The following is a 21,540-nucleotide window of genomic DNA, read 5'->3' as shown; positions in this document are numbered from 1 at the left end:
TTCTATTTCCCATTGACATTTGATGTCCCCTTGTTTATTATTATTCGCCCATTTTCCGGTTTGTTAATGATATTGCGCTGTGCTTCAAGAAGGACCGTCTACAAACAGCGATGACCATAATGTTTACGAGCACCTAAAGCACAAGACCAGAGCGAGAATTAGGCAGTAAACAGAAGGCGAGTGAGAGATAACACGTGAAACGCCCCATCGTGCGGAAAGTTCATATTTCCATCAGCACATCGCAGAAAAAGAAACTGGGAACAAATACAGACGGCGACCCTAGACTTCCGTATTATTTTCCTCCGTTTTCAGTGGACATGCATGAGCGACCTCACGCGTACAATTTCGGTTCACGCATTCGGAGCAAGAATCGAACGCGAACGTAGCAACCGCAGCTTTACCGGCTTCCACAAAGAGCAGCGTAAGCTTAGATTTTCCACACTAGGCAGGTTTTCTTGGCACGCAAGAATCCTGGGGGTTGTAATACAGTTCGTAGTTGTTTTAGAGACTTCAGTTGAAGATTCTAGGGCAAAAGCGCACTTGTTTAGGGTACTTAGGTAAGGTTAAAAGACCCACATCACTTAGAGAAGGGGCTTCGCAATGCTTTAGGCTTCACAGCAGTAGTTCTCTTGAGAACATCGTCCGCAGAGATATTACGGCGCGAAAAACGGATGGGTGTGCCCTTGTTGATTTGTGGAGGGCACAGTGAAGTTCGCTCTTCATTCTATCCGCAGGACAATGGAAGCGACTGTTGCATTACAGTCTTAGATGGTCACACGTTATCTTCAGAGTGGATTCTATGTAGATTGTCTTCGCCTCCGACGAGGTGTGCTCTACAGCCGTCATTGAACTAAGCACCATCTCTACTTCTGACCCAACACCTACGGATGCCTTCAGTCCGTTCATCGCCAAGGGTTCGACACGTTCGCAACGATCCCTGTTTTTAATCAATCTGTAGCACTTCCAAACTTCGTTCGACTTCGCACACGCATTCTTAGGACCGCACATCAATAGTGGAGTGCAACATCGATACAGGCTCCCACTCACCACTGAACCAACGTCCGTATCGCGTATCCGCTATGGAACACCATGTCATAGCAGACTAGATCGACGACATGCTTCGTGGAGGCGAGATTAAACCTTCACAGATTATATGGGCTTCTCACGTGGCACTTGCCACAAAGAAGTGCGGTTCCATACGGTTTTGTGTAGATTGTCGGCGCATAAACAAGATCACGCGAAAAGCTGTTTCATTACTGCCGCAACGATGATGCTATGGACTGCTTACAAAGCGCCGAGTTCTCCTCCTCACTGGACTTGCGATCAGGCTGCTGGCAGGCCCCGATGGCAGAAAACGATCGCCCAATAACTGCCTTTCTTAAGACAGATGGCCTATATGGGTTGACCGGCATGCCTTTCCGACTTTTCAATGCACCTGCTACATCACAAAGGATGAAACATAACGTTTTTCGCAGCCTTAAATGGATAATCTGTTACCTGATGGATGGATGATCTGATGGATGTTACCTTGACGTCATCGTGGTGTTCGCTCCTCATTTCGCAGCACGTCTGGGCTGCCTTGTGCTCGTATTGAGTTTCTTGAGAAACAAGTCTGCAGCTTAGTCTCGAGATATGGCGCTTTGTCGCACGCAAGTTGACTATCCCTGGCCACATTGTGTCCAAAGGCAGCATGTTGCTACATTGTGTCCAAAGGTAGCATATTGCTACGGAACAGTATTTACAATGACGAAGAGGCGAGCACTGAAAAGACGACGACGACGATTAGAGGCTAGCGCGGGCTGTTGTCTCTTGCCCAAGTGCGGCGTATTCCCTTGTAAATATATTTGTATATAGCTTTTCGACTGCGTCTTCCTACGTAAGATATCTGGTGGAGGTGGACGTTCCCTGTACCTCGTCACGGAGCTTGGCAGTGGACGGTACGTCGAGCCTTCCTTCATGGCTCCCGGCGATGACAACTCGACTCAGCCGCCTCCGACACCTGCTGCCACTTCGACGGCCTACATCACTCTCCACGTTCACCGTGATCCTGGCGTATTCTCCGACAAGGATGGGGAAGACGTCGACGACTGGATCAGCCTGTACGAACACGTCAGCCGCAATAACCTGTGGGCCCGTACTATTATGTTCGCCAACGTAGTCTTTTACCTCGGTGGCACACCTCGAGTTTGGTTTCGGACGCACAACGAGGAGCTCACCAGTTGGGATTCGCTTAAGCAAAAGCTGAGAGACTTGTTCGGCAACCCATACGGTCACCAACTTGCCGCGCAGAAGGCGTTATCCGGCCGCGTGAAGACGTCGACGGAGCCCTATGCAAGGTACATTCAGGACGTCTTGGCTCTGTGCCGCAAAGTTGACGCACGCATGACTGAATCCCACAAGGTCTCCTACATCCTCACAGGCATTGCCGATGACGTCTTCAACTTGCTCGTTTTCAACAACGTGGCAACGGTGGATGCAGTTGTAAGAGAGTGCCGCCGCCTGGAGCTCGCTAAATGCCGACGTATCGACCAGCAGTTCGCCCGTCGGCGCAGCACCCCAGCGACATCTTCCTCTGCCGACGCTCCTCGTCCCACCAACACTGGCGATGTTACCAGGATCGTCCGGCGTCCTTCGACTGCCTTCGACTCCAGCGCCTCCAACACGCCTGCACTCACGGTTTCCCTGATGCAGGCAGTTGTCCGCCAGGAATTCGCAAACACGGGTCTCCACACCATCTGCTCGGCCCATCGCCCTGATGGCGACTGTTGCAATACAGTCTGGCCACCCGGCTTCTTCGTTCCCACCCCGCCTGCATCTTATTACCCACCACGTCTCCGCAACCTATTTGAATGGCGCACTGCTGAGGACAAGCCCATTTGTTTTCACTGCCGTTGAATCGGCCACATTTCTCGGCACTGTCGCAGCCGCTGGAGTTCCCCAACCCGGTCTACTTATACTGACTACTCTCGTCCCTCAGGTGGCCTTTCTCGTCCCTATGTCGCACGCTCCGATAATACTGCCACTGATTCTCCTGCGCCGAACCGCCCCTATTCTCGTTCGCCTTCGCCCCGACGAAGAAAATCTGGCTCTCCCAAGCCACGTCGCTCCTTTTCGCCGACTCCCTTCGGACGTCGCTCCCAGTCGGAAAACTAGATGGTGCAGTGCCTCGAGGTGACGCTGCATTGCTTCCTACGCCGCCAAATCCTCTACAGACTTTGCCCACTCATCTGAACCTTCTTGACGTGCAAGTTGACGGTGTTTCTGTATCTGCTCTTATAGACACTGGGGCGCATTTGTAGGTAATGAGCGCTGACCTTGACAACCGTCTGAAGAGAATAATCACGGCCGCCACGACGCCTGTTGTCCGTGGCGCCGATGGCGTAACAGCGCTCGTAATTCTTATGTGCGCCGCCGGCGTCTCCTTCGCCGATCGCTCCACTATCGTGCTATTTACAGTCATCACCCACTGTCCCCACGATATCATTCTCGGCTTAGACTTCCTCTCCGCATATTCTGCTCTCACCGACTGTTCCGCCTTGACCTGCCCGTTCTGGATACCGCTGAACCACAACCCAGTCGCCTCAGTTACGTCGACTTCGTTCGCTTGCCACCTTCGGCAGTGACTTACGTTGACTTAGTGTCATCCCCACCAGTGCCCGGCGGTCACTACATCGCGGCTCCTATGCAAGACGTCCTACTTACACACAGGATCACATTACCTCATACATCATCATCATCATCATCATCATCATCAGCCTGGTTACGCCGACTGCAGGGCAAAGACCTCTCCCATACTTCTCCAACAACCCCGGTCATGTCCTAATTGTGGCCATGTTGTCCCTGCAACTTCTTAACCTCATCTGCCCACCTAACTTTCTGCCGCCCCCTGCTAGGCTTCCCTTCCCTTGGAATACAGTCCGTAACCCTTTATGAGCATCGGTTATCTTCCCTCCTCATTACATGTCCTGCCCATGCCCCCCCCCCCCAATTTCTTCTTCTTGATTTCAACTAAGATGTCATTAACTCGCGTTTGTTCCCTCACCCAATCTGCTCGTTTCTTATCCCTTAACGTTACACCTATCATTCTTCTTTCCATAGCTCGTTGCGTCGTCCTCAATTTAAGTAGAACCCTTTTCGTAAGCCTCCAGGTTTCCACCCCGCACGTGAGTACTGGTAAGACACAGCTTTTATAAACTTTTCTCTTGAGGGATAATGGCAACCTGCTGTTCAGATCTGAAAATGCCTGCCAAACGAACCCCAGCCCATTCTTATTCTTCTGATTATTTCAGTCTCATGGTCCGGGTCCGCAGTCACGACCTGTCCTAAGCAGATCTATTCCCTTACCACTTCCAGTGCCTCACTACCTATCGTAAACTGCTGTTCTCTTCCGATACTGTTAAACATTACTTTAGTTTTCTGCAGGTTAATTTTTAGACCCACCCTTCGGCTTTGCCTCTCCAGGTCAGTGAGCATGCATTGCAGTTGGTCCACTGAGTTACTTAGCAAGGCAATATCATCGGTGAATCGCAAGTTACTAAGGTATTCTTCATTAACTCTTATCCCCAATTCTTCCCAATCCAGGTCTCTGAATACCTCCTGTAAACACGCTGTGAATAGCATTGGAGAGATCGTATCTCCCTGCCTGACGCCTTTCTTTATTGGCATTTCGTGGCGTTCTTTATGGAGGACTATGGTGGCTGTGGAGCCGCTATATATATCTTTCAGTATTTTTATATAGGGCTCGTCTACACCCTGATTCCGCAATGCCTCCATGATTGCTGAGGTTTCGACTGAATCAAATTCTTTCTCGAAATCAATGAAAGCTATATATAAAGGTTGGTTATATTCCGCACAATTTTCTATCACTTGATTGATAGTGTGAATATGGCCTATTGTTGAGTAGCCTTTACGGAATCCTGCCTGGTCCTTTGGTTGACGGAAGTCTAAGGTGTTCCTGATTCTATTTGCGATTACCTTAGTAGATACTTTGTAGGCAACTGACAGTAAGCTGATCGGTCTATAATTTTTCAAGTCTTTGGCGTCGCCTTTCTTATGGATTAGGATTATGTTAGCGTTCTTCCAAGACTCCGGTACGCTCGAAGTCATTAGGCATTGCGTATACAGGGCGGCCAGTTTCTGTAGAACAATCTGCCCACCATCCTTCAACAAATCTGCTGTTACCTGATCCTCCCCAGCTGCCTTCCCCCTTTGCATAGCTCCCAAAGCTTTCTTTACTTCTTCCGGCGTTACCGGTGGGATTTCGAATTCCTCTTGACTATTCTCTCTTCCGTTACCGTCGTGGGTGCCACTGGTACTTTATAAATCTCTATAGGATTCCTCAGGTTCTTGAACTATCTTATCCATATTAGTAATGATATTGCCGGCTTTGTCTCTTAACGCATGCATCTGATTGTTGCCAATTCCTAGTTTCTTCTTCACTGCTTTTATGCTTCCTCCGTTCCTGAGAGCATGTTCAATTCTATCCATATTATACTTCTTTATGTCAGCTGCCTTACGGTTGTTGATTAACTTCGAAAGTTCTGCCAGTTCTATTCTAGCTGTAGGGTTAGAGGCTTTCATATATTGGCGTTTCTTGATCAGATTTTTTGTCTCCTGCGATAGCTTACTGGTGTCCTGCCTAACGGAGTTACCGCCGCCTTCTATTGCACACTCCTTAATGATGCCCACAAGATTGTCGTTCATTGCTTCAAAACTAAGGTCGTCTTCCTGAGTTACCGCCGAATACCTGTTCTGTAGCTTGATCTGGAATTCCTCTATTTTCCCCCTTACCGCTAACTTGTTGATCGGCTTGTTATGTATCAGTTTCTAACGTTCCCTCCTCAGGTCTAGCCTAATTCGAGTTCTTACCATCCTATTGTCACTGCAGCGCACCTTGCTGAGCACGTCCACATCTTGTATAATGCCAGGATTAGCGCAGAGTATAAAGTCTATTTCAATTTTAGTCTCGCATTCGGGCTCCTCCACGTCCACTTTCGGCTATCCCGCTTGCGGAAGAAGGTATTCATTATCCGCATACTATTCTGTTCCGCATACTCTACTAATAGCTCTCCCCTGCTATTCCTAGTGCCTATGCCATATTCCCCTACTGCCTTGTCTCCAGCCTGCTTCTTGCCTACCTTGGCATTGAAGTCGCCCATCAGTATGGTGTATTTTGATTTGACTTTATCCTTCGCCGACTCCACGTCTTCATAGAAGCTTTCGACTTCCGGGTCATCATGACTGGATGTAGGGGCGTAGACCTGTACAACCTTCATTTTGTACCTGTTATTAAGTTTCACAACAAGACCTGCCACCCTCTCGTTAATGCTATAGGATTCCTGTATGTTACCAGCTATATTCTTATTAATCAGGAATCCGACTCCTCATGCAGTTTTATCTATTACGGCGAATTGCGTCCGCCTGCCAGTGGTCAATTTTGGCTTGACAACAAAAATGCTGCCAAGCGGGATGTCTCTGGCCCAGCTTTTCTCATTCGAGGATCACTCTGTAGCATCTATTCCAGTTGACGACAATTCAGCAGAATTGCTTCTCTACCATCTGCTCTACCATCGCAGTCGGCCACTTGTACCATCACGGATTTACAGAAAATGATTGCGCCCGACATGCCGTCCGAGCACGCTCGTGAGTTCTACCGTGTTCTGTTTTCCTACAACGATATTTTTGACTTTAACGATCGTCGTTTGCCCCAAACTACAGCTGTTAAACATCGCATTAATACCGGCGATGCCCATCTATACATGCATCGCCGCCCGTATCGAGTGTCACTGGCTGAGCGTCAAGTTATTCACGCAGAAGTTCGCAAAATACTTGCCAAGAACATCATTGAACCGTCATGTAGTCCATGCGCGTCACCTGTTGTACTGGTAAAAAAGAAGGATGGCTCATGGCGCTTTTGCGTGGATCATCGGCACCTTAACAGGGTTACCAAAAAGGACGTGTGTCCCCTACCTCGAATCGACGACGCCCTTGACTGCCTCAACGGTGCTCGCTACTTCTCCACTATTGATCATCGCTCCAGCTACTGGCAGATTGCCGTGGACGATCTTGACTGCGAGATGACTGCTTTTTTAACACCAGACGGTCTTTATCAATTCAAAGTGATGCCGTTCGGTCCATGTAACCCTCCTGCCACTTCTGAACGCATGATGGACTCGCTTCTTCACGCTTTCAAATGGTCCACGTGCCTGTGCTACTTGGACGACGTTATACTATTCTCCCCAACGTTCGCTATGCACCTCGAGCGCCTCTCAGCAGTCCTGGACGTTTTTCGTCGAGCCGGTCTGTGGCTCAACGCATCGAAGTGCCAATTCGGCCGTCGCCAGATTACCATCCTTGGGCATCTCGTTGACGCCAATGGATAGCAACCTGACCCAGGCAAGATCCATGCTGTTACGCGCTTCCCTGTTCCGAAGTGTGACAAGGATGTGCGCAGCTTCATCGGCCTTTGTTCGTACTTCCGCCGTTTCGTGAACAATTTTGCAGCCATAGCACGACCACTAACTCAGCTTTTCAAAAAGGACGCCCCATTCCAGTGGGGCGATAACGAGGCCTCTGCATTCTCGCATCTAATCGACCTTCTCACAACGCCTCCCGTTCTGGCTCATTTCGATCCTTGTGCACGTACCGAAGTCCGTACTGATGCCAGCGATCACGGAATTGGCGCAGTACTGGCCCAACGCCAGCGTGGCAACAACCGCGTTATTGCTTGCGCCAGCAGGCACCACACACCCTCGGAGCGCAACTATTCCATCACTGAGCGTGAGTGTCTCACTCTAGTTTGGGCGGTTGCGAAGTTCCACCCATACTTATATGGCCGCCCCTTTTCCGTTGTCACAGGCCATCACGCGCTTTGCTGGTTATGCTCACTGAAAGATGCTACAGGAAGACTTGGTCGCTGGGACTTACGCCTCCATGAATATTGATATACTGTCACCTACAAATCTGGCCGACTACACAACAACGCTGAAGGCCTGTCTCGCTACCCGATAGACGAGCCTGACGACGCTGATAGTAGTACCGCCAACGGCATTTTCTCTGTGTCTGCCTTCGCTAACACCGCCGATGAGCAGTACCGAGACCTATCGCTTGGAGCAATCATCGAGCGTCTGAGCTCTACACCTACCGACGCATCCATTCGCCGGTATGTCCTTCAGGGCGGCATTCTGTACCGAAGGAGCTTCCTCCCTGATGGATGTGATCTTATTCTTGTCGCACCAAAACATCTACGACAGACTGTGCTCTTTGAGATGCGTGACGCACCCACTGCCGGACATCTTGGGGTAACCCACACGTACGACCGCGTCGGCCGGCGCTTCTATTGGCCTGGTCTCGCTTGCTCCGTCCGACGCTGTGCTGCTACCTGTGATCACTGCCAGCGTCGGAAAACATCTCAGGTGCTACCTGCCGGTCATTTCCAGCCGATCACCGTCCCTGTGAAACCGTTCTTTCCTGTTGGATTAGACCTCCTCGGTCCCTTTCTCACGTCATCCTCTGGGAACAAATGGGTAGCCGTCGCAACTGATTACGCCACCCGATATGCTATTACGCGGGCTCTCCCTACCAGTTGCGCCACTGACGTCGCGGACATTCTCTTGCGTTACATTATCTTACTTCATGGCGCCCCGCGACAGCTGCTTACTGACCGTGGTCGTAACTTCCTCTCGAAAGTTATCGCCGACATTGTGCGTTCCTGCTCCACTCAACACAAGCTCACTATCTCATACCATCCTCAAACCAATGGTCTGACCGAGCGGTTAAACTGTGCTCTCGCCGATATGCTGTCCAAGTACGTTTCCTAGGACCACCACGACTGGGACATTGCCCTTCCTTACGTCACATTTGCGTACAATTGTTCTCGTCACGACACCACTGGATTTTCTCCATTTTATCTACTGTACGCCCACGAACCGACCTTGCCCCTTGACCCGGCACTTCCTCTTGCTGCGATCTCAACCAGCGAGTATGCGCGCGACACCATCGCCCTCGCCGAGCCTGCACGCCAGCTTGCCAGTGCTCGACTGACGGCCTCGCAAACGACTCAGCAGTGTAAGTACAATGCCTGCCACCGTGACGTACAGTTTTCGCCTGGTGCGCTCGTGCTCCTTGTCGCCGTCTCGTCAGGTCGGACTTTCAGAAAAGCTCCTTTCGCGATACACAGGTCCCTACCGCATGCTGCGCCAGGTGACGCCTGGGACGTGCGAAACTGCTCCTGTGTGTTCAACCTTGTCCACTGCTCTGGCATCTAGTGATGTCGTGCACGTCAGTAGGCTCAATATCTACTACACTGCTTCTGAGTCCGGCCTTTAGTAGCTCCGGGACGGCGCTTTTGCCACCGGGGGTAGTGCTACGGAACAGTTTCTACAATGACGAAGAGGCGAGCACTGAGAAAACGACGACGACGATTGGAGGCTATCGTGGGCTGCTGCCTCTTGTCCAAGTGCGGCGTATTCTCTTGTAAATATACTTGTATATAGCTTTTCATCTGCGTCTTCCTATGTAACAGTATTTCAGAATTGTGAGTAATTAGGGGCCGACTCTGCGCTTCCTAAGCCCGCTACAATGAAAGCGTTTGTCGGGTTGTGTTCTTATTTCCGGCGCTTCGTTCGTAATTTGCATCGATCCTATCGCACGTCACGAAACTGCTTCTTGCCGCACAATACGTCTCATCGTGGCCCCCTGCCTTCCACCATACGTTCACCACCTTGTGCCGTCTTCGCACAACGCTATACTTCACCATTTTTACCCTCAAGCTCATACTGAAATACATACCAACGCAAGTGGTATAGGTCTTGGTGGTGTTCTTAGATGGCGTGATCCTGGCCCCGCAGAATGCATCGTGGCTTATGCGTTCCGCGCGCACCAATGCGGAGGACAATTACAGCGTCACAGAAAAGGAGTGCTTGGCCATCGTCTGGATGCTTGGCTATAGTTTCGCCCTCATATATATGGCCGCTCTTTTGAAGCAGGGCGCGAGGACTATACGCTGTGTTGGCTTTCGAATTTGTAAGACTCATCTGTTCACCTCACTCGCTGGGCCACGTGAATTCAAACGTATGACTTAACCGTGGTGTATAGTTCTGGGCAGAAGGATTCCGACGCTGACGCTCTTCTTCGCTCACCTCTGTCGCCAGATGTCACTCGTGGGTCCCCTGCGAGCGTAAGTTGTTGCCTCTTGATTTTGACACTATTTCGGCGGAACAACAAAGTTACTGACGCCTGGACAGCAACCCTTGTCAGCTTTCTCGCGGATAACTCAACACTTGCGCCATCTCAAACACTTTGGTGCCAAGTTCTTCATTTCCTCATCCGTGGTCGACTCCTGTGCTGATGCAACTACAGCCCAAAGGGACGTATGTGGTTGCTCGTCATGGTGAGACCCTTGAGGTCAGAGATCTGTGCCTCTTTCTGGTCGGACCCCCAGTGTGGCCACGTCAGCGTTTTCAAGACGTACGAACGACTTAGGCACCACTCTACTGACAGGGGACGTTGGAAATTTTTTCCGCTCTCGCCCAGTATGTTAGCAACGCAAATCTCCAGTGTACCTCTCAGCTATAAAAAGACTTGTAAAGTAAAATTAGAATGACAATGATGTGAGCAAAAGGGAACATTTCAGGGACTGAATTGTTTGCTTGAGAGTGTGGTACTCACAGAGCGTGGGAGCCATGAAAAGTCTGGCCATGCAATTATACAGAGTTTTGAGGAAACTATACTGTAATTCCTTTCCCTGGAAATGGGAGCAAAAAATATTTATTTCGTAAACTGAGAACTATTACACCATATAATTTTTCTTTGCGACTTCTGTAATTTGGAATGCATTTTCGCAAACGGTTTTCAAGAGCATCTTCCTTCAGCTGGTAAATATCAGCACAAGCGAAGGTGACCAGCTGCTCAATTTTCAAACCGTTGGAATTCTGTTCCAACGAATATGCTTCCTGCTTTACTACTTGACCCTACACTGATTGGTGTCTTGACTTCCATATTGCATGTTCTGACAAGAAATTTGTTGCTAGCGCATACAAAGCTTTATATTGCATGAATGAAAAAGGTGACGTGAGGTCAAGTAAATACGTAAAGTACATGCGGAGTTCGATGCAAAATGAGTTCACCATTTCGGCAATGGTCGCAAATTAAAGGGACAAAATAAAGGAATAATGCACTTCTCACATAGTCCACAGGTTTCTGTTTGCAATATTGAGCGATGTGGCCAACATTTCACAACAATCATAGAATTAACGTCGCAGTTCTCGCTTTTTTAAACACGTGAACTGCGACCTCTTATTTGGCAATGTGTGTTGGGTGTATGTATCTTTTATACTCTGCCTGTCTGTTTTGTACACCGATGTTTCTATAGATGATTCCTAAATGTGCTGCCTATCACCCCACTGAGTATTTACTGAATATTTACCCTTCATAGACGTTGCATTAGGTTGCAAAAGGATAGAAAGTCTGGCGACTTCGTAAGGTAACATGATCTTGGATTGTAGCGCGAAATCTGTGTCCGTGTCCCTTCGCGCTACAATCCAAGCTCATGCATTAGGTTGGTAAAGTCATCGTGTCTTTCGCAGAGTGCAATCGTGTCTCACAGGTAAGTATTTCAGGAATGTCAGTCTCCAAAGTTATGTTGTCTGGGTGGTCTTGAGAGCTGAGATCTTTGAGTTTCAAAGCTATGCCTATATTGGAGGAAAATTACAATGCTTACTCCAGTTCTGGCTGTATCACTTTCGGTGTCAGTGACATCATTGTAAAACAGTGACATTGTAAAATATGCGCCATTAATCTACACGCAACTCTCATGTGTTTATTTGGATAACCAGACCAACAATCATAATTTCTTCAGCTGGCATGAGCAGCTTGTGAGACTAGTCGTCCTATATCCTGTTGTTCAGGAGAACCGCGCAGACCCTTAAATTAAGATACCTTGTTTAGAGTAAGTTGTCTCATAGTGGTTGCACTGTAACATCATAGAGCAACGTGACTCCAGCGTACTGAAATCTAGATACGCATTCACATCCAAGGTTATTTTTTTGTGATAGAAAACAGACTCTAAGCAGCGGGCTGTTTGCCTATTCTTGGAAGGTAGATGATTTGGAAGTTCAATGTTTGACGGAAGCCCGTCTGGTTCAGATGGAACGTGGGGAAAATGTAGATAACAACCCGGGGCACTACGCAGACCAAAGTAAAATTTAAAAGAAAAGAAGATGTTTCTAATTACACCACAATAAGTATAATATTCAAAGGTGAACCCATTGTTGCGCTAGATTATATTAAACTTTACGTCGTGCAGACAACACGCGTAATGTTAGCACGGTATGTTTTATATTTAGCCAGAAACTTACAGGCACTAATGGGTGACGTGTTAAGGCATAATATTTGAGCCTTCCATCTAGATTCCCATGAGTGTGAATGTCATATGTGAAATGCTGCGTTTTTAGTTTTATCATAAACGACCGTCATGCAGTTTGTGGTGCTCAATGTGTCTCCCAAGTTGTAGTGAGTTTGTCATGCAAGTTCAGGGCAGAGCCAGAGCAAAAAAGAAAAAAAAAGCGTGACCAATGGCGACCAAGTGAACCCTTCATTTTTGCTCCGACATTAGGCTCGGGCTCATATGTATCGCTGACCTGGTGCCATTCAGATCCTTGTAGATAAGCGACGTGTCTGCCGTAATTTGTTTCTTCGTTCTTTGTCTCACTGTCTTTACATGCATTGCCGGAGCAGTTAAGCCATTACACGGGGCTACGCGGCAGTGCAGACGAGTCTCACCATCCCAACACCCCCCTCCCCCAAGTCTGTAGACCCCCCGACCCCAGATGGGTGGTTAGCATACAGCTCATCCGAGACCAAGCCCTGCTTACCTAGGCACGCAACTTTTGGATTTGGGTAAAATGTGACTCCACTCCCTCCTCTCTTATCGCCCTTCTTCCGTTTTTAATGTGGATGAATTGAACCTAGAGCCTATTGAAGTAAAGCTTCTTTCCTCAACTTCGTCGCTGTTTTTTAACCCCAAATACTTGGGCTTTAGATGTCAGGACCGCACTTCCAGTGCTGATCTGTAAGTGCTCTTCTTTGAGCCTGGTATTATCCGCTGACCTCCTTGCTTTTAGAGTTTTGTTGTAGGGCCGTAGGCGGAGGTGACGCCGCATTCTTTGATCTCCTCTTAGCAACCAGCTTGAACGTCCAAATGCAAACGAAGAATGCGTTGAGTGCCGCCATCGAATGTAGCAGACCGGTGTAGTCACCATAGGTGTCTCTGTAGTGCCCTGCGAAGTAAAATAATATATATTCGTATCGCTATATCAAACAATAAAATCCCTAAATTATTTACAAATTTTGGCTATAGGCAATATAAATCGCACTGTCGGGTCATGAAAAGAGAGAAAGGGAGGGCCGTGTGTCCACATGCTAATCTCACGGCTGTAGATTCACATATACATGTATAGTCCATTTCCGTTAGTTCGGCCTTGACGGGAGCGATGAAACTGACAGAATTACCCTGCGGGTTGAATTAAACAATATGTGAAAAAACATCAGAACAGGCCGCTCCTTAATTTCCCAGTATTTTCCTGATTCTAACTTGCCTCAGAATGAAACGCGCGCGCGCTTTCTGCGTAAAAGGTAGCAAACTAACGTGAAAATAACATGAAAGCTCCAAAACAAAGTAGCAGTCAGCTCTGCGGCACTAGCTACGTGTTTTGCGGCAAAAATGCGAACGTTGCGAAACTTTCATCCCAATTTTCTTAGAAGAGATGCGCGGGTTAGGATCGGCTAAATTGCCTAATCAAACTTTGTGAGCTACAGATATTTTTAAAAAATCTGCCCTGAAATACCGTGAAAGCGCAGAAGCAGTGCCTTGCAACTAGTCGCGTGGCACTCTATCGTGTCTTGCGGGATTTCCTTCAGGCTTAGAAAAAGGTTTTGTGCAGAAAGTATTCAGCAATAGGACGCTGGATCGGGAATATTTCAGGATGGTCTACAATTTTCTCATTGAAACTTGTGTATTTCTTGTATATTTGTGCGAGCAGACCGTTTTGGACATGATTGACTAAAATGATTGTGTGCACTACAATACAAAAGCTACCGTTTGCAACTCGTTTTGTTGGCTGGATAAAAAAAAAGCTTCGAGCAGCTCATTTCTAATTGCGTGATTACGGAGAAAAATTTTTTGTCGGCGTCTACTACGCAGAATATGATGACATTTCTTAATTGAAAAAAAAAATTGCGTTCTACCGACTGCCATGACTAGATATTGAAGAAAGTTGCCGATTCTTTTATAGAAGTTTTTGAAAATGCTGAATGTAAAGAAGGGAAGTATCAAGTTTACAGCTCCGTAACTCATCAACAAAATGAGAATAGCATTCTCTACACTGCATCAATGAAATATGTAACGTGGGCGAAACTTTGAAACACATAACTAATTTTATTGCTATAAAAATTTTGTGAACACTCCACGCGCACTTCCTCACGGCGTCGCCGTCGCCGTGAGGTTCCCTGTAAATTCCAAGAGCAATAAAATCGTCATCGCACGCCGTATGCTGAATGTGCGAATGAAAGCGTGTGTGGGCGAGCCGGTGATTGCGGCTCAATCTGGCGCGCACGAAGGCAGAAAGCGGGGAGCAAACGCGCCGTTTTCCTTCTCGCGAAAGGCTGTGGGGTGATGAGAGGGAGGGAGGGAGCAAGAGGAGTGGGCGCCGTTGTGACCGGGCGCAAGGGGAACTGACGATTGCGGCTGAATCTCGCGTGCCATATATGCAGGCAGCGAGGAGGACGCGCGGAAGTGAGGGGGGGGGGGGCGGCTTTGACTCCACAAACAAGTTCGTACTTTGCGTGGCCACGCTCAGTCATGTCGGCCGTATCTTGAAAATGATCTGTAGACGGCTCACACCTACGTGCGCGCTGTGTTCTCACCACTCTTGCGTTGAAACTATAGAGAGCACGAAGGTGAATTCACTCGCTGCTGCTGCCGCGCTTTCTCACAAAAGTGTTTTGACAGCGAATGTCCGCGCTCGTCGAGTGTGATGTTGTAAAGCAGTGATTTGGGCTTGTTGGTAAGACATCGTGAGGCTTATAGCGCGTTAAAAAGACAAGGGCGAAAGTGAGATGTGACACACACAGGCGCTATTTTTTTAGATAGCGCCTGTGTGTGTCACGTCTCACTTTCGTCCTTGCCTTTTGAACGCTCTATAAGCCTCACGAGTGTGATGTGTTCATGTCTGCTTGAGCGCGCTGACAACATGCTTGGAAATTCAGCTAGTAAGGGGATGTTTTGAAGTTTATATGTCCAATGAAACTACCATCCTTACTTCGTACAGCTGTCTACTAATTTGTTTTCGCAATCGATGCTTCGCTTTTCGGGCGAAACTGCGACTTGTTGAGTATAACCTTTAACAAACCACGGCATTCTTTGTTACAATTACCAGTAAGCTCTGAGACCTTAATCATACTTTATTGCGAGATATGGAGCGCTATAACGTAAAACTATTCGAAACCTTTTCTATTCCAATACCGCAATGAGCCCACAGCGAATGGCCAAAACGTTTTTGGACCACTGCCACTTCACCTGTCTGTCACGCGACGTCACGAAAACCGCGATAGCTCCTCATCTGATATAACGTGTGCACACTGATTATGCACAATTTAACCGAACAAAACAAAAATAGTTATTTCTGATTCGACGCCTTTTTGCCATTAGCTCTCGTCTATTTTTCAAAAGTTTTCGGGCTGCAGCCACTTCACCTGCATCTCGCGCGACGTCACAAAACCACAAAAACTTGCCGCGTTAAAGTGACGCGTACGCGTTAATGATGCATTAACATGCCGAACAAAACTGAATTTTCTATTGAATAGCCGCAGACGACCCCGTTGCGAAAGGAATAAAATATGGCTGCCGCCGATCGCTCCGGCACTTGCTACTCTCCCCTGCCGGCGAGCATGGGTTTATTGCTAGTAATAAAGCTTTTTCGTGACTGTGTAAGGTTTTCGAGAACTTTCGGCGCGTTTACGACCTCGTTCTGCCGACTCTTCTTTGCTGAGGATCCATTTTAGCGTCATTCTTAAGCTCCCTTTGCATGCCACCGCGATTGTCGAGGAGCTACCACAAGCTAAGTAAGAGAAAGCGGACCAATCGCAGACGCCGGCACCACCCTCCTCATCCGGTTATCGATCTTGAATGCAGTGGCTCGGCCCCATCGAATCTCTCTCCGCTTGAGCATGCTGCTCTCCTCTTGTGAGCCAATTAGATAAGAGAAGCCGCACAGTGCAGGCAATGTTATTCGTTTTTCAAGCAAACGAAAGTGACCTCCTATGAACGAGGGGAGCATTCGATTGGTTTGTTCACACAACCCTGCGGGTGACCGCCCGATGTTTGCGTCGGCGGTTACGCAAATTCGACGTCAGGAGATTGGAATAACAACATATTGCAAGAGTTTCACGTTATACGGCCTATGCTATATGAGATGCTGTTTACAAAAACGCGAATTTCTTTTTGGCATAAAGATTCAGATTTGTCAAGTGTGAGCTCGAACATTTTTTTCAAGGATTAGCTATATCTGAAGAAGTTTGTAAAACGTACGAGATTATTCATAGAAATTCTGCTTCTCGCCGTCTATATAGTTAAGTTCACTCTCCTTAAATGAAAACTATTCATTTAAATTGGTCCTATTGTGCGCAATGGCAGGATTTCTGCTCTTCACATGTACTTGAATTGGGCTATCGTAGATGGACACAAACAGGACGGCCTTTATAAGTGGTTGTCGTACATCTAATGGCTTCATTGCCTACAAGTTTTGTGCTATCGAACGTTCAGCTCTGCTTCAGCATGCGAAGACGTAACATGCTCTAGCACTGTATGCAGGAATTAGAATGCACAGGTAAGAAAAACACCATCATTTTTTTCCTGCATAAGAACCTATACCACTCCCTTCTTTGTACAAAGAAGCGCTGTATAAAGTAGTTTGAAGCATTTGAGCAACACAGATGTCGTCATGCATAGTGACTTTGTCTAATGAGTGGCCACAAGGGCTCAGTGATGAAGGGATTTCGCTGTCGCACACGAGGTAGCAGGTTCGATGCCTGGCGATGGCGGCTGCATGTCGATAGGGTCGCATATCAAAAACGTTCCAGCACCATGTTCTGCTTGCACGCCTAAGAACCATAGCTTACAACTCAATTTACTGCTTTGGAACTTAACCATACAGGTGAATTCACCCCATTGTAGTGAAATACCATAAGAGAAACTTGCAAACAATTATAGCTGAAATATACTTACCGATCAGTGGCGGACGAAGAAGAAGAGATACACCTGTGCAGAAGAACACACCACCCATTATCACCGGCAACGTGCCGATGCCGAAGTCCTTGACCAAGGCGGGTGCCAGGAGGCATGACCTTGATCCATACGTTGCGCCCACGAAGGCGGAAGCGCCAATCATTTGCGGTAGTGTATTCGCCCAGACAAGCCACTCGTAAGTGAGTCCCTGCACTGCGAATCCGAGTAGCATGATGGATTCATATGATAAGGTACGCGAGTCAATGGCGACGCCCACTACCGATCTGCAGGCGATGTCCGCTGCGGAGAAGGCTTGCAGGAAATACACAACATTCGAAGGATTAAGGCCACGGTCCCTGGCGAGATCTGCCGGAATGAGGACAAAGACGCCAACTGTAAACACAACGGCGGCGTAAGACAATGCGTGAACAAGAAAAGATAATGTCAAGAATTGCCTCGCCGTTCTAGGAAGATTAAAATCTAGCAGAGACTTTTTGCCTTCCATCAGTTTAACGGAGTTCTTGCGTGACGACGGCTCGATATAGGAGAGGCCATTTTTGGATTTAGCAGAAAATGGTGACAACTGATCACAGTTTAATGTTTGATTTGAGCGCTGCGATTCATTTTCTTTGTACGTTCCTCTGCTGAGATCTGCGTCCGCATTGGCTGATTCAATCAAAGCGCACGACACGTTTCCTTCGTCCTCTTCTTCACATTGTCGCACTCTCACAACATTTTTTTTCGGCAGCCACGGCGGGCTTCTGAGAACAATAACGGCTGGAACCGCATTGAACAGAATTGCTCCGTAAAGAAGAAAAGCACCGCGGACACCGTAAGTTGTTCGGAAGAACTCGAGCAGTGGCGAAATAACGACGGAATTGAAGCCGAAAACTGTGAACATTAGGCTGGTGGCTGTTGCTCTTCGTTTCTCAAAGTGTTGGGCCACCAAAACATTGCAAGCAACGAACAAGCCGCACAACGCACCACCTGCGAGAAAAAAAAGTCAAAATCAAGTTCTGATTTGATGTGGTGAATTTGCAAGTTACGCTTCATGTAATGAACAAATCTTCAGATAGGGGTTACGAATATTGCTTAAATGCTATGAAATGCATTGTGATCGAACATCTCATCTGCTTACGTTTACGTTATTTACGATCAACCAAGATAATTCTAATAAAACTTCCACTGTGACACATTCGCATAGAATGTGTGACATGTCAGAGTGCCCACCAGTTCTCGTGCCAGCGGAAACGGGCGCATGAAACGACAATTTTACTTCATTTTGAGGGTTTTCTACTATTAGAAAAAAGAGAATAACGGCTCCTTTTATTTAGAGAAACATCAAGTTTGCCGCATAATCTTTGTATTAGCAAATTCTTCAATTTTCTTGCCTTCCAAATATTATTGGTTTTGCACAATGAATATGAAATTCCTAAAAAAGATAATAATGCTGGTTTGCAATACATTTAATGCTCAGCTGCACATGAGATTGTTTGAGTAGGCATATTCAAACATTCATTAATTTAACGAATTAATAATCGCACACGCGTGACTACCAGGGGGCCATGTTTTTTGAGCAACGGGACGCACATAGGCAACCCCAACGACAAAAGTATCGATCATATACGGACTGAAAACACTCGTACACAAAAAACGTTGTCACCATTCTCTTAAGTATCAGTACTGACTGCAAGTAGCACACATTCTCACATTCCATAGTCGGCAAACACTTTCCTATAAAGCTTGGTGCCAGTAACCGCACGGAAGCAAAAGGTTTCTCACCCCGTGGTCTTCTTCACATTATAGACCATGGTTATAAGCAAGAGCAAAATTATACAAAGGCTCAGGCATTCAGCTCTCTAGTGCTGCCAGTTAGGGCTATTGAACGCGATATCCAGCAGAGTGAACGCTTACCAAGAAGCAAATAAATTATAGAGTACAACAAAGTAACTGTCGCTGCTTCAGCGAATAACGTATACAGGGCATATTACAAAGTATTGACGTTACTAGTCAATGGTTACCATGAACAAATCCAAAGGAAATTGTGATAAATAGCAGTCTTTTCGCCAGGAAGCACAGACTGGCCCCAATTCCTGCCAGAGAAGAGCACACTAAGAGGACGGCCCGGCACGAAAAACGTTGGCAGAGGTAGCCAACTATCGGGCCTGCATTGAAAAAGAAAACGGAACACCGTAGGCATGCACACATTTAATAAATAACCCAGAGCGTTATTAGGCATCATATTATGCTTTGAACAAACAACATACGGTTGTAACATTTTTAGAATTCAACAGAGACATGTTTCAAATACAGTAAAGTTATGAAATTAGGCCGTCCATGTGGTAGCCAGATGTAGGGCTTGGGAAGAACTGTTTAAAGAGTGCAGCCCAGAGATCCGCGTTGAGCGTCACGTGGTAATGAGCACGAATGAAAGCACTTAGCATTAAGCTCCTGTCCAGGAAGCGGGCATTTGAGTTCCGCCTTTAAAAAGGCATTGAACTTGCTACTAAGCATGACGTAGGTGCATCAGGCTTCTCCTGAAGCATCTACATTGGCTGAATTTTCTTATTTCTTTACAAGATTGATTTAATTTTAATTATACAACTAAATTATTATCCTATATGACCTAGTTTTAAACGACTGCATGCCAAAAACCAAAGTTCACTTTGTGGGTCGAATAGATGAAGTGAAAACATTTGAAGCAATTAGCTATTGCGAGGAAGGAAAATTGGCAAGTCGTCACCTACCTCCCATAACCGTGAAGGTACCCGCCAGCGACACGGGCCACGAAGCCTCTGCTCTGGTTACACCGAATGTCTCGACGATTCCGTAGAAGAAGATGCCAGCTATACGGGGTGTCGCCATGCCCAGGAACAGCACCCACGCACAAAAGAAGGCGGTGATCCAGCTCCACCGAGAGTCGACTCCAAATAGAGGGTCATCCTTCAGCCGGCCTACACACACCATGACGCTTGGGACGGGCTTGTGGCCGTGAGTATTTGTAATCCTGTGGGACCTGAGCGTCGTAACCTCTTCGATGAGCTTACCAGTAAAAAATGCAAGGATGGCCTATACGTTCAACGTTCACGTTTCTATAGTGGCCCTTTTCAACTAAAAAAATAGTTATTCTCATGGGCCATAGCCGAAGTATTTATGCAGGCATACTCGACTTTGCTGCGTACAAGGCTTCTTTCATACTATGCGGCGCCGAGGCCGCCCGCAAGTTCACTGCACTTTTGCTTTTCTCGCTTCTCCGCAGAGCAGTGGTGTGGTGGACGGGCGTATCAAGCCGTTGGCGACGCGAAAGCCCGTCGACGAGCGATAAAGACACTCTGAAGTAGGTGCTGTGGGCTGGTTCTGCCTTATCTCTGGCATTCGCCGGCCAAACACGTGCACAAGGAAGAAAAATATATTAAGTAATGCCGCAAGCTGCAAAACCTCGCTGCTGGCGTAGGAGATACGTTCATTAGGAACTGGGTTAGGCTGAAAAACAGAAGCAGGTCAGTGGTTGAGTTTGAGTGAAGAAATAGTATCGGCCAGGTTTAATTTATTTTTTGTGGCCAATGGTCTATTTACGGCGCGACTGGTTTGCTAGGTTTTAATATTTTGCAGTATCACCATATTTGTCAGTGGCGAGAGAGAGTACACGAAGAATAACAACAATGTTCATAGGATAATTATTCTATCATACATGAAACATTTCCACTCCAGCTGCATTGGCCGTTGGCGGCGCTGGCTAACACACTGAGGGCTAATCTTGTATGTAGAACCCACGAAAGAGATCTTATCTTATCCTTCCTTCCACCCGTCCGCCAATTTCTTTGTCTGTCTGTCTGTCTGTATTTGTATGGTTGTGAATTTGCCTTGGATTATCTTGAACGAGGAGGCATCCACACCATTCTCGCCCAGAGAAACTCTATCTGGGCCTCTACGGTTGCAAGCATATCATGACCAAACGCTAAGAATTTTAGAATAAAAATGCCCCGACGAAGCAAAGCTATCACTGCTAGGAATCAAGACATTGCCGAGACAACTTTAAAAGACAGAATTATCATTGTAAGCTCTCAAGAGTTCTAAACCATTCTGTCGCTTCGACGTTTAATGATTCGCATGACTTCTCGTTTTTCTACGCCAACGTCTTTGGCATTTCGTCTAGCTTCGCCTCTACAATAAATCACAGAATATCGCAACTTTCCCCCAAGCTGTCTGCAGTGGCGTCGCAACTACTTCTATGAATGGTTCTTAGATTGCACATCTCT

At 47.3% G+C, this 21,540-nt stretch overlaps 1 protein-coding gene across 1 annotated transcript; it reads right to left on the bottom strand.

Annotated features, from left to right (window-relative positions):
• Nucleotides 1-10,764: 10,764 nt before the first annotated feature.
• On the bottom strand, nucleotides 10,765-20,687 carry LOC142590544 (monocarboxylate transporter 3-like). The gene is made up of 4 exons (XM_075702746.1): nucleotides 20,029-20,687; nucleotides 19,303-19,446; nucleotides 17,282-18,268; nucleotides 10,765-13,277 (listed from the first exon to the last, which is right to left on the bottom strand). The coding sequence occupies exons 1-4, from the start codon at nucleotides 20,246-20,248 to the stop codon at nucleotides 13,096-13,098; spliced, it is 1,533 nt and encodes a 510-aa protein (XP_075558861.1). The 5' UTR covers nucleotides 20,249-20,687; the 3' UTR covers nucleotides 10,765-13,095.
• Between the last annotated feature and the right edge of the window lie 853 nt (nucleotides 20,688-21,540).

This window comes from Dermacentor variabilis, chromosome 8, assembly GCF_050947875.1.
Source record: "Dermacentor variabilis isolate Ectoservices chromosome 8, ASM5094787v1, whole genome shotgun sequence".
Taxonomy (NCBI): Eukaryota; Metazoa; Arthropoda; class Arachnida; order Ixodida; family Ixodidae; genus Dermacentor; species Dermacentor variabilis.
Note: the sequence above shows the minus strand (reverse complement) of the source record. Positions and strands in the feature narration are given on the sequence as shown.